Raw genomic sequence first — 19,353 nt, 5'->3', positions numbered from 1 at the left:
AAAGAGAGCTAAAGGGCAAATTTCAGATTTCAGTGCAGGTACAAACAACATAAACATGCTTGGAACTGCAACATGAATTACTTTGAAAACCATTTAGTTTTAAATTTAATTCTGAATTGTCTGACTGGCAATCCTTGTTTTTAGTAACTACCCCGCCTGAGCGCTAGTTTTGTTAATGAAAGAGCAACAGTCAGGGAATATAAGTGAATAGGCTGAAACTTCCCCAGACCTGGCTGCTTCTAGGATTCCTCTCTGTTTGTTCAGCCTGTGTCCTGGATGGCTCCTCAGTTTCCCACAGAGCCATTCCCTTGTAGCCAGACCAGGCAGTGAGTCCCTTGCCTCAGTGAATTGATCAGGCCTTCCCCTGAAGAAACCAGCAACCAGAGTAGGGTGTTTCTGGAAAAGCCTGTTGTGATGGGACAGAACCACCTTGGAACTGTCACCTGATACGCTGAGACAGCACTGAGCTTGCTTTCTTGAGTCTAGGCACTCTAAGCCTGCCTCAGTTCAGTTCCCCAGTCTGCTTCAGCACAGAGACAGAGCTATACCCCCAAGGCTGCAGAGACAGACTGAAAGCAGCACAGTGAGACCTTTTCCCAGCACTCAAGTATGACCTTCCCCCATAGGAATTGAACCCCAGGTAAATCTGCCTTACACTGTGGATGTTCGGACTGGCTGTGTCTGTCGGTGGTAGAGAACAGTTCCAGACTTCCAGCCACACTTGGCAACTGTGAGCGGAGGCCCTGGTCCTCATTTACCTCAACCTCTTCAGTTACTATTTCATCCTCCAGGTTAGGGCCTCTGTATACTGCCTCGGTGCTTTCTGAAGTGTCTATGGAGGGTCTTGGTGGTAGAGGTGGCGTTACTGTTGAGGATAGCTTCCAGCTCCTTATAGAAAATGCAGGCCTTCAGTTCACTTCCTGGGCCTTATGGTAGGCTCGCCTGAGTTCTTTAATCTTCACTCTACACTGTGTCCTGCTCATGCCCCCTTTCACACAAGGCTCAAGAAAAGTGCCTGTATGTGTCTCAGTCCTTATGGGTCACTTGCAACTGGGTCTGAACAGACTCCTTTCCTCATACGCTGATCAGGTCCAACAGCTCTGTGGTGGTTAAAACTGGAGTGTGTTTGGTGCAGTGGCCAGGGGTGGGAACCTGGGAAGATGTTATGAGACCTCTGCATGCTGAGCCAGCCCACTGGGACAGGTGCAGGGGTGTGCGGCAGGGGTCCGGTGCTGAAGCTGAACAGGGCAGTGCTGTGTAGTGTACCTCATCCATAGCATTATCTCTTCAACCATGTGGATGAAACCAAGCATCACTCTTCTCTCCAATGAACTCATACACAAAAGCCAGCGAGCAGAAAATGGGATTTAAATTTTGCAGGGCTCACAGAGTGGAATGGATAGCTGGCCACCTGGCTGCAGGGCAGCAGAGTTCAAACTGCTGACCAGAGCAACTGACTGAATTGTGGGCCACTTCCTGGAGGCCAGAATCTGCGACAAAATGCCTTGAGGTGCCTATATTTCATGTTTGTCAACAGCACCATGGAGGGGAAAAGAAAAACGTCCCTCATGGAACTGGAAACTTTTTTTGTCAACAAAAAAGGCCATTTTCTCTAGCAAAAGTTGCCTTGCAGTGTGAACGCTCATGCAGTTTTATCACCGAAAGGTACTTTTCCTCGACACAGCTGGCCAGTGTAGACAAAGCTTTAATTGTTTCCTGTAGTCATCTTGAGTGGGGTAGCTGGGGAGAATGGACAATCTGGATTACCTCACTCCCTGCACTTACGTAGGATTTGCATAAGGTGGAGGGTCCTTTGTTTGATAGTTTGACCCACTCCCACCTTCTCATGGAAAGTACAGAATTCAAGCTGTGTTCCAATATTGGGTAACATAGTCACATGTTTGCAAGGCTCCTGCCTCCATACTCCCAGCCTGACCTATAGAATGGCAGGAAAGTTAAGTTCCATTGTCTCTTGATGATGGTCCATCGAACCCTGAAGTGTAAGCAGTGGGAGTGACCTAAAATGACCAATATGGAATTACAGATCCACAGGTCCATATTCCTAACTTGGTCTACAAAAATGATACATGCGTACAAATGGGATAATCTTATTCAGTAGAACATAACCTTTCCAATAATATCTTGCATGAGGCATCTTGCATAAAATGTTATTACATGAAAATAGGCTCAAGCTATGAGTAAAGTATATGGAATGCTCCATCACACCTGTTCTGTTCCTTCATGACCCTGTTTGCTTAACTAAGGATTGTTTCTCTCTTGTCAGCTCAGGATTCTGCTACTTGTGGCCGTGGGAACTGGAAGATGGGAGTTAGGATTTCTCTGACTATAAAAGCTTTATATTCACGTTATCCTGCTCTTTCCAGAACAAAATCAACAGATTCTGAATCACTATGGGTGGCCTTATCCACATACCTGTGACTCATATTTTCACAGCCACCTGTGTGTTCTGCACTGCAAAGATTACTTTTCTAATTGGCTGAGTCAATGCGCAGGGTTGCTGTCAGCTTTAAAATAGTCATTTCAGATGTTACATGGGTGTGGGGAGGTAGCATGTGCCAAAAACATGCTGGGGAGAGGGTGACATATACGAGAACCCGTCCCACTGAGTAATTTGAGAAAATGGGATTTGATTTGAAAGTTAATGTGTTGTGTAGACACTGGAAGCCTCTTCTGGTCAGCATTTTTTAAAAATCTTTGACCTCCTCCATAATGATTTACAGCATGTCACAAGGAGTTATCATAGTCACTTTCTTTTTATCTTTTTTGTGTCTTTTCTCCACTTCCTTCTCTCCCTACCCTCAACTTCTTTCCTATTGTGTCTTAGTATGTCTAAGTTGGTATGCAGTCATGTGCATTTTTCCTGCAAGACCCATTTGGAGTTAACTATGGCTGATTGCGTAATTAAACATGGTCACAATGCTTATGCACAAGGAGGTAGAATTGGTTGCACTGGCCAACTTTGGCATTTCCTGCCTTTTGAGCACTTAACACTCTCTTGGTGTGAACATTGAATGGTGCTGGGTATAAGACTAGCTGTCACACATATCACCAGCAGTACTTACCTCCTTCAAGCAGTAAGCCCTCCCTAACTACTTTTCACCTGAATGAACTCGTAAAGCTCTTATAGTCAAGCCTTGAAGGTGGTGTGATGTCTTGGCTTTGAAGTCACACTACCAGCGTGGAAAAACCTGTAACTTCCACCACATTGTCACCATCAGTGAAGAATTAAAAATCCACACTTTGCCAGTGCAGCCACAGTGCATAATATTTTGTACGTTTAGATATCACAGTGAACTTTCTTCTGTAGCTGTGTTCAACTAGGCCTTTCTGTGGTGCTACAAGTATAATAAATCATCTGGGCTGTATCTACACGAGAAAGTTCTTTCAAAAATTTTTTTCAAAAGAAGAGGGCTCTTTGGAAAGATCCTATGGAGCGTCTACACACACAGACCTGCATCTGACGAAGTGGGTCTTTGCCCATGAAAGCTTATGCTCATACGTTTGTTAGTTTATAAGGTGCCACAGGACCCCTCGTTGCTTACACGCACAGCGTTCTTTTGAAAGTAAATTGAAAGAATAGCGCTCTTCTACTCCCATTTCAGGAAGAATGCCTTCTTTCAAAAGCTTCTTTCGAGAGAAAGCATGTGTAAATGCTCTATGAGAGATTTCTTTTGAAAGAGGAGTCCTCATGGTGCTGGATTTTTCAATCTCTGGCCCATTCTTTCTAAAGAGCAGGGGCTGCATGGACACTCTCTATCAAAAGAGCAGATCCATCTTTCAGTCTGTTCTTTTGTGTGTGGACGCATTCTTTCAAAAGGAGTTTTTTCAGAAGGTATCTTCTGGAAGAACTTCTTTCGAAGGATCTCTGTAGTGTGAATGTAGCCCTGGTGAAAACCTGTCTTGCAAATGTCAAAGGTTGCCTCTTGTGAACTGGGAAGGGAAGGTAAGACTTGATGGATGGTGCAGTGGTTTTATATTGCATGGAGACAATCCAGTAGAACTAAATATTTTGAAGTTCTAATAAGCCCTTGCCGCCTATGATCTCACAGTATGTTACAAATAAGCTTCACACTACTGTGAAATCTAGTCTTCTGTGTGCTTTTATCCTATACTGTACAGATTTATTGGAAGAGACTGTTTGCTTTCAAATTGGAGTTCCTGGTCAGGGCAAGGTTATTTAAGTGGGGGAGGGAGTTCATAGTATTGGTGCCCTTACTTCTGCGCTGCCTTCAGCCCTGGGCGACTGGCGCATCATAGCGAAGAGCCTGGTCTGAAGGCAGTGCCTGGCCAGCAGCAGCACAGAAACAAGGGTATTTTGTTTTATTTCATCAAATTATGTAAGTTACTTACACAAACACTGACACTTCAGTTAAGGTAGACTTCTTGAGTACCATTATTCAAAAGATTTTTTTCTGATCCAGAAAAAAAACCAGATGAAATATGGATTCTGCTCAATTAAATTGGCAGTTTTTCACAGCTGAATAATAATGCACATCCTCGGGTGGCAATGCTGTACCTTGCCATCCATACGTCTGTGCTGCTGCTGGGGCATCTCTACCTTTAGATCTGGGCTCTTTGTCAGCAGCCAATGCTCTTCAGCTTCCTAGCTCTTAATGCTGCACCACCACTACAGTAGTGCAGAAATTGGATCACAGTACTGCAACCTCCAAGTATAATGCTGTGACATTTCAGATTTCAATAGATGAAATAATTAAATTTATGATTTTTTGAAATTCTGTGACAAAAAGGGACCATTAATTTGGTAGGCTCCTAGTTCTAGCCACTCGATTTATTTTGAAGTCCGACTGTCTTCATAGCAATAAATGGGAGCAGACGTAGAGATGCTCTAAACATGCAATGAATGCCAAACCACCTTTATCCACCACTCTCTTGCAACAGACCTTGCACCAAACAGCTTCACAGGGCCTGATTCTTCGTTCCAATTCATATTTTAAAAAAAATATATAATGAGAACTACACTAAAATCTATCAAATGTTCTTACCACGTCCTCCTTGGAAAAGTGAGTGGGTGGGTACCCACTGGTTAAAGTGACTCTGTGGACAGAAGAGCTGCAGTTGAAAACTCCATCAGGGATTTCCAGCTGGCATGCTGGCTTTGAACATAGATGCTGCAGGGGCCATTCAGCTCCTTTCTGAAATGAAGGGATGTGATTGTGGCCTGGTCAGCACGAGGGATCCAAGTCGATCCCAGATATGGAGTTCTAGCCATGCCATTAGCGTAGCTAGAATCCACGTATCAGGATCAGCTTTGTTCCCTGGTGTAGCTTAGGGCTCTGTGGGCTTGCACATGCATGCAGCCGTGTGGAGTACCAGGGTCAACGGGTGAGCCCAGAGAGGTTGATTTTTGCAGCATTTATACAAGACGTGCAAAATCAAACTCTGAAAGATCAACCTCGGTGTGTCGATCTTAGCGGAAGTATAGATTCACCCAAGTGTGGTTTCTGTAAACAGTTTGGAATGTCAGAGCTGTCAGATAATGTTTAATCTTTAACATAGTTGCCTCAGTATGTAAATACTTTGCCATTCTCTAAGGGTTCACACCCTTTAACTCTAAACTAACTAAATACAAAAGCAGCTTCCCCTCTCTTGGAGTTCACACCTCCGGATCTACTGATGACAATACAACTCAGCCTGCCTGACTGAGCTAACCTCGTTATCCCCAGCCTTGCTCTGGCCTATTTATACCTGGCCTTGCAGATTTCCAGGACCAGCATCTGAAGAAGTGAGTTAACTCACGAAAGCTCATGCTCTAAACTTTTCTGTTAGTCTATAAGGTGCCACAGGACCCTTCGTTGCTCTACAGATCCAGACTAACACGGCTACCCCTCTGATACCCTTTAACTCTGTGAATTTGTGTGCACTAAACTGGCTTGGCCTATGATCCTCCAGCAAATACAGTAAAAAAGAAGCTATTGTGAATAAAAAACAGTAGTCACGCCCTTCTCAGTATGTTTCCAATTTCAGGCAAGGGTCTGCAAACAAAATAGTGAGAAGAGCCACTGTTTCAAATTCAGTTACAAAATCAATACTTCGACAGCCACAATGCTGTCAATGAGACAGTCCTTAATAAACAATGTCAGACCCTACTTTTTGTAACCCTGTTTTAAGAACAGCACACACATAATGTCATCTTCTTCCAGCCCCCGTACCAGGAAAAAAACGAATTTTACTTTTAGCCCTAGTCATTGCCATATTAGATCAAATCTCTGATCCATTTGGCCCAGCAAACTGTTTCTGACAATGCTGCAGAGGAAGGTAACAAAAAGCCTCTCATAATGAACAGTTGTGGAACAGCTTGACCATAGAAGAAACTCCTTCCTAAACCCAGTCAGCTAGAGGCTGACTTCTTCTATCACCTGAAACTTGATCATTGTGTCCCGTGTACAGAAAGGATCTAATATAATTCTGCATGTCCTCGTTATCCATATAAACATTCAGTCATTTTGAGTCCTAGAAAGCTCCAAGATCAGTCCTACCTAGTGACAATGAGTATGAGAAATTAAGTGGAAAGCCAAAGGGGATCAATTTAGGAGCATACAGTATAGCAATCTTATTTACAAGGAGCGCTCTTTGCATTTGTATAGCAATAAGAGCTCATAATCTTACATTTCTATTATATGATAGGATATCTCTCTCTGAAACATGTTACTAATTTGCTCCTAGTCTCTAATGTCTTTATTTCATCCCAATACAGCATTTACCCATCACTCCTTTATTTCCACTTACTAAATTACAAAGACAGCTAAAACACATTAAATGCATTCCTAATATTATTTTTCCAGATAGGCAATTCATAACTCTGCCAAAGACATGATGTCTTTTCACAGCTGCAAGGGGAGGTGGTGGTCCACGAAAAAACTTGTGTTTTCAGATATGAACCAAAAACATTTGAGAATTCCCATTTTGAAATGGAGGTGGGTGGGAAGAGACACCCAAACTGCTCCATACCTGCCCAGAGAAGGACCCTGCTCCCTGCAGCCCACCGCACCAGACTCTGCTGGAGCCCAGACAGGATCTGAACCCCTCAGGGAGAGTTGCACTGAAACACACGGGGCAGCAGGTGGAAGGAAGATGCCGGTGGGCAACAGACCCCACTTTTCAGGAAACACACTGACTGTTTGGGGAGGGGAAGCAGTGCACACACTTTCTGAGACTCTGGGCCTGGTGTGCATCTGTGGGACCCCAGCTACCAGCTGAGCTGTCCCTTCCCCTTGCCCAGACCCATATGAGTTCAGGTTCCCCACCCCTCCTGTAAATAAGAGACTATGCTGAAACTTTTGTGTTGGACATATTTTATTTAAAAATGGAGCCTGGCCAACAAGCCCCCAGTTGGGGCCAAGCCCCCATCTGGCCTCAGCATCATAACACCTGTGCATCAACACACCCATCTCCATCCTTAGCCTATCAAACACAGGACCCTCCCCAACCTGAGCCTCTCACATCTCCAGTCTTCTGCCACAACAGTACTGCACAACCCACACACTGCAAATCTGTGTCCTGAGCCCCTCATGCTCCGAGCCTGCATTGGCCTGCTGAACCCATGGTTGTGAGTTCAGTCCTTGAGTAGGCCGTTTAAGGGTCTGAGGCAAATAGATCAAAAAAAAAAAAAATCTGTCAGGGAGGGTGCCTGGTCCTGCCGAGAGGGTAGGGGACTGGACACGATGACCTCCTGAGGTCCCTTCTCAGTTCTATTACATGCGTACCCTTGGCCCCTCTTACATCCCAGCCTGAACTTCCACATCCTCGCATTCACAGGCCTGTGGTTTGCTCAGCAACCCACACTCCACCTGACCCCTATGTTCTCCAGTATGGAGCCCCCTTCCTGAGCCAGCAGCTCCTTCTCCACCTCTTCCTGCACACAGATTCCTTCCTTTTCACCCCTTCCCACCCCCAAATCCCTCATTTCCACCCCAGAACCCCTCCCTCCTGCTTCAACCCAGCGAGAGTGAGTAAGGACTGATGGAGAGGAGGGGAATGGAGGAGGCTGGGCCTTAAGACAGGGGTGGGGTGTTGGGGCTTGTCTTAGTATTTACAAAGTGATATTGGGAATAAAAGAATCGGAGACCACTGCCGTATTGAATTTTTGGGTCGAGAAAAGCTATTTGTGCTTGTTTAATTTTAAATAACAAAATTTTTATACCAAGTTTTTGTATTTATTTTAAATTACATATTGAATTTTTTTTTTTTTTTTGTTAAAAGAGGGGTTGGATGATAGTGAAGAAGGGGTCAGGGGGTGAGGATTTCTAAAAAATCAAAAAGGGGGCACGATGCCAGAAGGTTAGGGAACCACTGCCCTATGGGAATCTGTACACATCTGTCCTCTACCCTCATTGAGGGGGTGGTGGAGTGGTGGTTAAGGAGGTATTTGCTCGTTGTCTATAACACCTTGAACTGTTTAATAAGGAATCAGTAAATTCGAAAGCAAGGGTGCAGTGTACATAGTTGAGCTGTGTGTATCGGGCTTAAACTTCTGTTTCAGTCAGAAGAGGATGTACAGGAACATATGGGCTGTGCCTTGTAGCTCATTGAGTTTTTGTTTACTTGTTCATATTATAGTAGTGCATATTGGGGTTCCCAGCCAAACCTGGTATTTTCACTCTGCTAGGTCCTGTATAAACACACATCTTCTTTATACCCAAGTATGCGTGATATATGTATAGGGCTGTAATGTCCTGGCAGAAATTTGAGATGCCCTGTTGCTTAGTGAGTTTCCTGTCTTCCTCAGAGCAAATTGGAGCATTGGCCGATCAGCACATAGTCCGTATTGCCTGCGGAGAGTCTCACACTGTGGCACTCAGTGACCAGGGCCAGCTCTTTTCATGGGGTGCAGGTAACGATGGACAACTGGGGATCACTACTACAGAAGATTCTGTGACAGTACCAAGGTAAAGTTTACAGGAACCAAATGCTAATGTTTTCATGCGTAATGCCTAAAGCTAGATCTTCTAGTTCTTCCTGGGCCTTGAGTCTTTTCATTAACTTTTCAGTGGACCCTCCTTGTTTTAAGAGCAATAAAGGGAGGACTTATCATCTCATCCTCATCCATATTCTCTTTATTAAGTCATTAGGGCCCTCTGGTTTTGGTTTTTTACAAAAACAACAAGAAAACGCCTCAGGTTTTACAAAAGCTCTTATTTGGGTTTCACTGATTTGATGTTTCAGAACTTTGTGTGTGAGGTGGAGGGAGTTGGGATGCAATGGAAATGCTAATTGGCACCCGACTAACCTCTTACACCCAAAACATTCTTTTGCTGTGGGGTCTCTCTCAAGATTAGTGATGTAAACTTGTATGCTTAATGAGTACTGTGATTCTGAAAACCTCGTGCAATGTTGCCTGTTCACTCATTTTATTTGGTTGAGTTTCTGGCATGCTGTAGTTTAAGAAGGAAGCTATGAAACTACCCGTATCAGCACAGTAGTTTATAATCAGATTAGTTTCTATTATTTCAAAGTGCTGAAAGTCTTAAAAAAGCATAATAGCTTGTTGTTATCTGAAAAATTATGAAAAACCTTATCTTAGTCCAGCTATCTAGCACATAGTGAATCAGACTGCCTTACTTCAGGGGCAGATATATGCTCTCTAGGACTCATTCTTTGCCATGCTCCATGGAAGATCTGAGACTGGTATACAGAAAGAAACTGCACATCCCATTGTTGACACTATCAAACACCAGACATTGCAAGCCAGCTGTTCTAAGCAATTTACAAATGATAGAGCTCAGCTGTACTGGTTTGCTGTTGATTTGCTGTATTAAAGCTGTTTGATCTCTGTTGTGTTACTCTGCTGGCCAGGGGTGTGTTTAGCTGCTCCACTGCTTTGTAACCCAAATGGGTGGAATTGTAATCTCCTCAAAATTAGGGCTGTATATTACTGTAGGTGGAAACCGATGTTGTAGGTAAAATATTTGGTTTTGTGTTAGAATAAATGTTTGAAGGCAGGTGGTGATGGACTCTAATAACATTTTGTGTGTGTGGTTATATTTTAAAATAACCTTTCCTCTTTAGGTTAATAAAGAAACTAAACCAACAGATGATACTGCAGGTTTCCTGTGGCAACTGGCATTGCCTTGCTCTTGCAGCTGGTACTGTAATATTCCATCTACATTGTTAACTATAATATTCTTTGTGCAGTGGTAATGCTTAGAGACTAGGATCCCATTGTATCAAGCCTTGCATAGAGACAGTCCTGCCCAAGGAGCTTGCAATCAAAGCAGAAGATTAGGGAAAACCAGGAGGTGGAGGGGAGCCCAAGGAAAGGATGAGAAAATTCTGGTCAGAAAGAAAAGTAATGGTCTCAGCACACCAGCTGCCTAATTGTTGTATGGCAGCAGTGTTCCCTGTAAGTTGAGCATTTGGACGGCTGCCTGGGGAGGGTCAGGTGCTGCCCAGCTGATTAGCAGAGTGCCCATAGCCACCCATGGTGGACAGCATGTGTTCTGTTGATGGTGCACGTCTGCACATGACAAATCTGTTCTGCCCATGGATGTCAAAAATAGAGGAAACCCTGCATGGCAGCTGGAATTCTTTCAAGTCTTTCAGTCTCTGTGTTTAATTAAAAAAAGCCATGGCCACGGTGGTTCCTTAGGGGTGCTCATGGAGATGGGGATTGCACTGCACACCTGGGATTCCATCCTCCCCCCCGCCGCACCATTTCTGATGCTGGGGCTGAGGCCCAGGTAGGGGGTTGTGGATTGGGATGCTACTTTGGGGCATGGGGACCCACATGGGGGGGTGGGGAACTATGCCCAGCACTAGCAGAGGAACCATACCCATGGCTGGCAACATTCAGAGCCCCTCCCCCAGCTGTCGTTGAGAAAAGCATTCCTGGGTGCTGCCCGTGAGCATGCTGTACACATGCCTTTTTTCTATGTGGTGGAGAAAGCCGTAGTCATTTTCCACTCTGTACAGGGCACTGTTTTGCCATAAGAGCTGCTAAATCTCCTAAGTCAATCACACTGTATTCTTTTACCTGGTAGCTCCAGCGTGCACATTTTTGTAGTCAGTAGCACCTTGGTCAGCACTGCTGCCTTCAGTAGCACTCTTTCTTATTCAGGTGTAACAGATTTGGGCAGATTTTAATTAGTGACTTCAATTGTCTGTCTTCATTTCAGATGGCCAGTTCTTCACTTGGGGACGGAACAACTATGGCCAGCTGGGCCTGGGTAAAGAATGTCCCTCTCAAACCAGCCCACAGCGTGTCACCTCACTTGATGGAATCCCCTTGGCACAGGTTACTGCTGGTGGAGCTCACAGCTTTGCCCTGTCTCTCTCTGGAGCTGTGTTTGGCTGGGGGAGGAACGATTCAGGACAGCTGGGCTTAAGTGACAAGCAAGGTATTGGAATGCTTTGCAAGGAAGGATGAGCTGATTGCTGAACATGGCTTTGCTTTTTTGTAATAACCCTTTGTTCTACCAAGTGGCTTATAGGAGAGAGACAAGGAATATAATTCTTCCAGAAGGACCCATTAGCCTTTCTTGTCGTGAATGGAAGGGAAATGCTTGTAGATATAAAAAGAAATTCACACGTTCCGAAAGAAGTGGTCAAACATTTTTGAGTACCTGCGTTTTGGCATCTAAATTGATGGTCTGATTGTTTTTGCAGAGGCATTGAGTATATGTAACTCCCATGGAAGTCAGTGGGCTCCATGGAGGAGCTGAGATCCACCCATGTGGAAGTCTTCAGAATCAGGGCTCTAGGTTGGTTGAAGCCATGCTAGCCGCAAGCAGGTATATAATCTACAATGATGTGCAATAGACTTTGTCACAACATTGCAAATTATTGTTTATTGGTAATATGTGGCTTTTTTCCTCTGACAGCCATGCTAGCCAATGCTTATTGAAGTCTGGTCTCTAAACAGTCCGCAGCATGGATTTGGAATAGGTTTCTGAAAAGCAAATGTTATGTCCAGCCTGGCTCAGGACACTGCTGTTGTTAATAGGTTTTCAACTCTGTGTATGTGTCAGAGGGGTTTTTCTGCAGGTGCAAATCAGCCTGTTAGCATTTTTATTTGACTTTACGTACATGTTTAATCTACTAGTTAGGCTATTAATTGTGCAATGGCAGTAAGTTAATGATTATTCAGTTTTGCCGTGTGTGTGTATATTGAATGCAGCCTTGGTATTGCACTTTATTTTTTATAATGTGGACGAGGAGACTTACCTGGCATTGCCCAGGTCCTGGGGCAATAGGTGCAGGCCTCCCAGCTGCTTCTCCCCGGGGCTGGCCTGGGACAGCAGGCTGCACAGGCTGAGGAGTCAGGGCAGGGGGCTGGGAGGTAAAGCTTGGGGTGGGGTGGGAGGGGAGGTGGGCTTACTAGGGTCATCTGGAGCGGTGCTGCCCCAGCAGTGGTAAAAGCTGCCTAAGGCATCCAGGGCTACACTGCTGCAGTGGCAGCTCCCCAGGGCCACATTCCTGTAGTGATGGCCACAGTGGTTCCTTGGGGTGCTTACAGAGATAGGGATTTGCGCTGCCCACCTGGGATTCCATCCTCCCCGCACCATTTCTGATGCTGGGGCTGAGGCCCAGGTAGGGGGTTGTGGATTGGGGTGCTACTTTGGGGCATGTGGACTCACATGGGGGGGTGGGGAACCATGCCCAGCACCAGCAGAGGAACAGTTCCCATAGCTGGCAACATTCAGAGCTCTTCCCCCACCAGGCCACTGTCTTACTTGTGTGGCCACCCCCTGTGGTCAGTCTGCAGTATTACTGTGCCTCCTAGCTAGCAGCCTCTGCCCTTTCCATGCTCTGGAAAGCAATCCTATTAGAGGCACATCCCATTTTCCTGGCGCAATGAAACCCTGACCTTGCTTTAGTTTAGGCTATCACAGGAAGCCGCATACCAAATTTGGTGGTCCTAGTTCTTACCATTTAGTTCTTGAACAAATGAACTCGCAGATGGACCGATGGGCACACAGTCAGGCAGACACAATAACTCTCTCACATATGTAGTAGATTGCAAAATAATGTGTATGCAAAATACTTAGCTATGTTGTAAATGAAGCCATTAAGTTGCTCCATATTTCACATACATGTCCATGGAAGTTAGATTTTTTTATTTGCTCACATTACTTATACATATGTTTGGAAAGTACGCAGAAAATCTATACAAAAATTTGACGTTATGATGTGAATCTGCCAAAGGTGATATGTGCATGGTCTCACCAGTGCTAGGGAATTCCTGTAGTGTTTAGGAAGGCCTATCTTCATATGGTATTATTTATTACTATTGTAATAGCTCTAAGGAAACTCTCAGAGCAGGATTCCTAGAGCACTCATACACTCATAGAGTTGGAAGCGACCTCATCAGGTCATCGATTCCAGCCCCGTGCCTAAAGCAGGACCAACCTGAACTAAATCAGCCCAGCCAGGACCTTGTCAAGCCAGGATGTAAAAACTTCTAAGGATGGAGATTCTACCTCCTCCCTAGGTAACTCATTCCAGTGCTTCGCAGCCCACTTCACAACTCGTGAAAGTTTTTCCTAATGTCCAACCTACACCTTCCCCACTGCAACTTGAGACCATTGTTCCTCGTTCTCCTATCTGTCACTACTGAGAACAGCCTCTCTCCATGCTGTTTGGAACCTCACTCTTCTGTGGACCAAACAAGCCCAGATCCTGCAGCTGCTCATTATAGATCATGTTGCTTCAGCCCCTTAATCATTTTCGTTACCCTCCACTGAACCCTCTCTAGTGTGTCAACATCCTTTTGGTAGTGAGGGACCCAGCATTGTATGCAGCACTCTAGATGTGGCCTCACTAGTACTGAATTAAGGGGAATAATCGCTTCTATAGATTAGCTGGAAATGCTCTTCCCAGTGCACCCTAATATGCCATTCTTGGCTACAAGAACACTCTGTTTACTCATATCCAGCTTCTCATCCAGTGATCCCCAGGTCCTTTTCTGCCAAATTGCTGCTTAGCTAGTTGGTCCTCAGGCTGTAACAATGTTTGGTATTCTTCCATCTCGAGTGAAGGACTCTGCACTTGTCTTTATTGAACCTCATCAGATTTCTTTTGGCTCAATCCTCCAATTTGTCTAGGTCACTCTAGATCCTATCCTGACCCTCCAATGTATCTACCGCTCCGTCTAGCTTAGTGTCATCTGCAAACTTGCTGAGGGTGTACTCCATCCTCTCGTCCTGGTCATTAATAAAGATGTGAAAAAAGTGGTGCTAAAATAGATACCTGGGGAAGTCTGATCGATACCGACTGCCAACCATACATTGAACCATTGATTGCTACCTGTTGAGCCCAACAATCTAGCCTGCTTTCCACTGTACAGTCCATTTATCCAGTTCATACTTCCTTAACTTTTTGGCAGAAATTATATGGGAGACTGTATCAGACGCTTTACTAAAGTCAGGGTATATTGCATCCACTAACTTTCCCATGTCCACAGAACAAATTACCTCTTCATACAAGGCAGTCAGTTTGTTCAGGCATGACTTACCCTTGCTGAATCCAGGTTGACTGTTCTTGATCACTTGTCTCCTCTTCTAAGTGCTTCTAAATGGATTCCTTGAGTATCTCTGATATGGCTTTTTCCAGGGACTTAGGTGAGGCTGACTGATGTGTAGTTTCCCAGATTCTCCTTGTTCCTTTTTAAAAAGATGGGCACTTACATTTGCCTTTTTCCAGTTGTCCGGGACTTCCCCCCCGATCTCCACGAGTTTTCAAAGATAATGGTCAAAGGCTCTGCATGAGATCTGCCAGCTCCCTCAGCATCCTCAGGTGTGTTAAATCTGGCCCCATGGTTTTGTGTATATTCAGCTTTTCTTAATATTTCTTAGCCTGTCTTTTCTCCACTGAAGGATGCCCACCTCCTTTCCATTCTGTGTTGTGCTCTTGGCCTACCTGATTACATTCCTGCTTCTCGAGCAATATATTCATGCTCCTCCCTCATCATCAGTCCAGGATTCTGATTCTTGTAAGCTTCTTTTTTGTGTCTAAGCTCGCCGAGGGTTTCCCTGGTAAGCCAAGCAGATTGCCTACCATACAGTAAGGTCGCAACATTTGCGACTTTAACATTCACAAATTCAATTATTCACGAGCAGGGGGATCTCCTGGACCCGCTGCGGCAGCGGCTGCTGGAGCTGAGTGGCTCCGTCGCTCGCCTTTGACAGGGAGATTGTCTGGACCCACCGCGGCAGTGTCAGGTGGCACTGAGCAGCTCTTTTCCCTCCCTTTAACAGGGGGAGTGCCTGGTCCCACTATGTCAATCCGTGTCAAAGGGGAGGGAAGGAGCTGTTCAGCTCCAGCCACCACTGCCGCAGTGGGTCCAGGCAATCCCCCTGTCAAGATTCCTGTGTCCCCCATGGGGTTAAATGCTATTCGCAAAATTCAACATTCGCAAAGGTTCTCAACATGAACCCTCGTATTTGCTTTTCATACTGCACATAGGGATGGTTTGTTCCTATGCCTTCAATAAAGCTTCTTTAAAATACTGCCAGATTTTCTGGACTCTTTCTTCCTTCATGTTAGTGTCCCAGGGGATCCTGCTCATCAGATCTCTGATGCAGTCAGTCTGCTTGCTGAGGTATGTATTTATTTTCCTGCTTTCCTTTCTTCCTTTGGTCAGGATCCTAAAATTGACCATCACATGATCATGCTTCCCAGATTGGTACCCACATCTACTTCCCCTGCTAATTCCTCCCTGTGTGAGAGCAGCAGCTCAAGCTGTGCATGGTCCCTGGATAGTTCCTTCAGCACTTGTACCAGGAAGTTATCTCCAACATTCTCCAAAAACTTCCTGGATTGTTTGTGTGCTGCTTTATTGGTTCCCCAACAGATGCCAGGGTGATTAAAGTCCCCTGTGAAAACCAGGGCCTGTGATGTGGAAGCTTCTATTAGTAGTCTGACGAAAGCATTCTCCACCTCATCCACCTGATCTGGTGGTCTATAGCAGACACGAATTACATTGCTTCTGTTGCTTCTGTCTCTAACCTTAACCCAAAGACTCTCAACAGGCTTTTCTCCCACCCTGTAGCGGAGCTCTAAACAATCATAGTAGTCTTTTACATTCAGTACAATTCCTCCACCATCTGCTTTTCCTGAACAGTTTATACCCTTCCATGAAAGTGCTCCAATCATGTGAGTCATCCCATGAAGTCTCAGTTATTCCAATCAAACCATAGCGGCAGGGACTTATAATTCTCAGAGCTCTGTTTCAGCTAGTTAGAATGCTAAAGTACCCTTGAGTTGTTACTTTGCAAGTTTCTTTTGTTTCCCTTGAAGTGTTAATCTTGAGAATGCCCTAGGTCTGCAGAACTTCGCTCTGTCACACATAGTCTTTTGGCTGTATGTTAGCTAGCTGCTTTCTATGGCTGGATTCCCCTTTGGCCTTGGCTAGGTCACTGAAACCTTTGAGATGGAAAATGCTATTAGAGCACTTAAGAATCAGATTGTCTTCAGAAGTGCTGAGCGCCTGCAGCTCCCACTGATGGCAAAGAACTGAGTGCTCATCATGTCTGAAAATTAGGCTGCTAGAGGTTTTTGAGTGATTCAGCACCTTATCGAAGACTCATCTGTTTTGCTCACCCTGTCTCTAATGCAGACCGAGAGTTCCCTTGCCATGTGAAGCTCTTGCGGACTCAGCAGGTTGTCTACATCAGCTGTGGAGAAGAACACACAGCAGTTCTGACAAAGGTAAAGGCATCAATACAGGGGTTTCTTATTAGCTTCTTATATACTGGGTTGGCTCAGTTTAGTTTTTTGAGTGATATAAGAAAAGGACCATATGACTTTTAGCATCTCTTTTGTCCTGGCCCCAGATTTAGGGTTGTCATATTTGAACTTTCAAAAAAGAGGACATGACTGTGAGGGAACGTATGTTTATAAGTGTCTACTAACTCACATTATATTAATGTACTATATCTCGTATAACACGTTAACACATTGGCTATGTCTACATTAGCCCAAATCTTCGAAATGGCCAAGCTAATGGCCATTTCGAACATTACCAATGAGGCGCTGAAATGCATATTCAGCGCCTCATTAGCATGCTGCTGGCCGTGGCTCTTCGAAATTACCACGTTTCGCTGCTGTGCGGCTCATCCAGACGGGGTCCCTTTTCAAAACGACCTCGGGAACTTCGAAATCCCTTTATTCCATCACCTGTTCAGAATAAGGGGATTTCAAAGTTCCTGGGGAACTTTCAAAAAGGGCCCCTGTCTGGACAAGCTGTGTGGCAGCGAAACGCAGCAATTTCGATGAACTGTGGTCAGTGGTGTGCTAATGAGGCACTGAATATGCATTTTAGGGCCTCATTAGTAATCTTGCGTGGCCATTTTGAAGATTTGTCCTAGTGTAGTCACAGCCATTGTGAGTTGGCAAATACTGATACAGATACACTTCCTCTCAGAGGTGCCCTCTGTTTTGAAAGTTCAAATATGGTAACACTCTTCAATATGATTGTCTTTAAGCATGAAATCTTGTCGTACTTTACCCTAAGATTAATCACCAACCTACCCCATTTTATGCGGCTCTGTAGGGGAGATGTTGATATACGTTGGTTTGGATTTTGATTGAATTATTTTTGTATTCACACCCGTCCACTGTACCTTGACAAGAAATCAAAACCACAGTGTTTAGCAATAAAGTCCAAACCTTTGCAAACCACTGGCAAAGCCCACAAACAATAGCAGCTCGTTAGCAAATATTATGACCATCTGCCTCCAGCCTCCTCAAAGGTTCACTCGAACAAGTGGACTTTGCATTAGACCCTGAAAGTTAATGCTGCACTGTCATTCACCAGCTGGGACAAGGACTGAACACCAAAGATGCTGAGCCAGGGGTGGGGAATGTTGTCTTAGTCATTTGTGCTAATTGACTGGGGGTGAAAGTAAGTGACGTTTCTTACAGGTACTGTTGTATCACACCCCTTTGTGATCAGGGAAGGAGGATGTTTGTGTGGGGCAGGGAGATGGGTGTAATGGTACCTGTAAGAATTTTAAGTGTGTGGGGGGGGGGGGTGGCTTACGGCAGGGAGGGTTGAGGAGTGTTGTGGTGGGGCTAGGGCTCAGGGTAAGGGGTGAGGATGTGTGGGACTCAAGGCAGGGTGTGTGTGTGGAAGGCAAGAGTCAAGGCTGGGTGGAGAGGTTCAGGAGCGAGAATGGGGCTTGGAGTATGGGGGGGCTCAGGGCAGGAGGCTGGGGTGTGTGTACGGATAAGTGCTGGGGGTGAGGGTGCCATTTTGGGGGAGAGTGCACATATTGGGACATTACTGTTCTTCTTCCCCTTCCCCTGATGATCAGGGAGTGAGGGGAAAGTCCATAGCCTGTGAGAATTGCTCTTCTGACCCTCTCCTGGGCAGCCAGATGTGGGAGGAATACAGCAAACTACACACTTTCCCCTTACTCCCTGATTGTCAGGGGAAGGGGAAGAAGAGTAGCAGAGTGTCAGTATGTGTGGCTGAAGTCCCCCTGCCCTCCGGAAAAGGTGCTGGGGACTTGAGGCTGCGGCAACCCTGTACTGGACACAGAGGAGGTGCCCCTTTCACCCGCCTGGCTGCCTACTGCTTAGCACAGCAGCCTGCAGGAAGCCCCGGCAAGCTGGCTGGGAGTGGCTGCACCTTCTCTTGCAGCTGAGCACCCTAGTCCGCTGGCTCCTTTTTGCAGAGGTGGTGCGCCAGGGAGCACTGGCTTACTTTCACCTCTGTATTGACCATCTAGAAGCAGCTGGATTGTTCACAGATGGAAGGAGGAATGGAGTATGTATGACACAGAGATACCTAGAGATAGTTCTGGCAGTTGAGTTGGCTATTTTAGTTTATAAATGCTTCTCTGGATGTTGCACTGCCAGGAATTGTGAAAGCTGCTGTTTTAATATACCTGCATACCTAGCACAACCTCTCTTTAATCTGAGGAATGTTGGAGAAACAAAACAGAGCCATCTGCTGCCAGGAAATGGCTCACTAAATGGTTCCTGGGCTGTCTGATTTGTTCACAGAGTGGAGGCGTGTTCACATTTGGTGCAGGTTCTTGTGGGCAGCTAGGCCATGATTCCATGAATGATGAGATTAATCCCCGGAGGGTTCTGGAGCTGATGGGCAGTGAAGTGTCCCAGATTGCTTGTGGCAGGTGAGTGACTGTGAACAGTTCCATCTTATGGAGTGGGAGGTGGGAAAGTGTGGTCGATGACTGGTGTTGTATTTTGTCAGGTGCAAATGGAGAGGTTAGGTTCTGCTCTTCCTTATAGATCACCCATACAGGCATCTAGGTTATAGCTTTTTGTGGGTCTGAATTTTAATGTTCTCTGTAAATAAGATTGGTTCTGATTTGGGTTATTAATTATGCTAGGGCCTGGTGTTGTGTA

The 19,353-nt window shown here is 45.4% G+C and overlaps 1 protein-coding gene across 11 annotated transcripts in view; it reads left to right on the top strand.

The window, feature by feature from the left end:
* Window positions 1–19,353, top strand: part of HERC3 (HECT and RLD domain containing E3 ubiquitin protein ligase 3) — a 104,074-nt gene that overhangs the window by 27,934 nt on the left and 56,787 nt on the right. For all 11 annotated transcript variants that reach the window (XM_074993609.1, XM_074993607.1, XM_074993608.1 and 8 more), the window contains 5 exons: window positions 8,768–8,927; window positions 10,048–10,124; window positions 11,154–11,375; window positions 16,595–16,686; window positions 18,988–19,118. In XM_074993609.1, the coding sequence (XP_074849710.1) occupies window positions 8,768–8,927; window positions 10,048–10,124; window positions 11,154–11,375; window positions 16,595–16,686; window positions 18,988–19,118 (682 nt within the window). The remainder of the gene's footprint in view (window positions 1–8,767; window positions 8,928–10,047; window positions 10,125–11,153; window positions 11,376–16,594; window positions 16,687–18,987; window positions 19,119–19,353) is intronic.

Source organism: Carettochelys insculpta, chromosome 4 (genome assembly GCF_033958435.1).
Source record: "Carettochelys insculpta isolate YL-2023 chromosome 4, ASM3395843v1, whole genome shotgun sequence".
Taxonomy (NCBI): domain Eukaryota; kingdom Metazoa; phylum Chordata; order Testudines; family Carettochelyidae; genus Carettochelys; species Carettochelys insculpta.
Note: the sequence above shows the minus strand (reverse complement) of the source record. Positions and strands in the feature narration are given on the sequence as shown.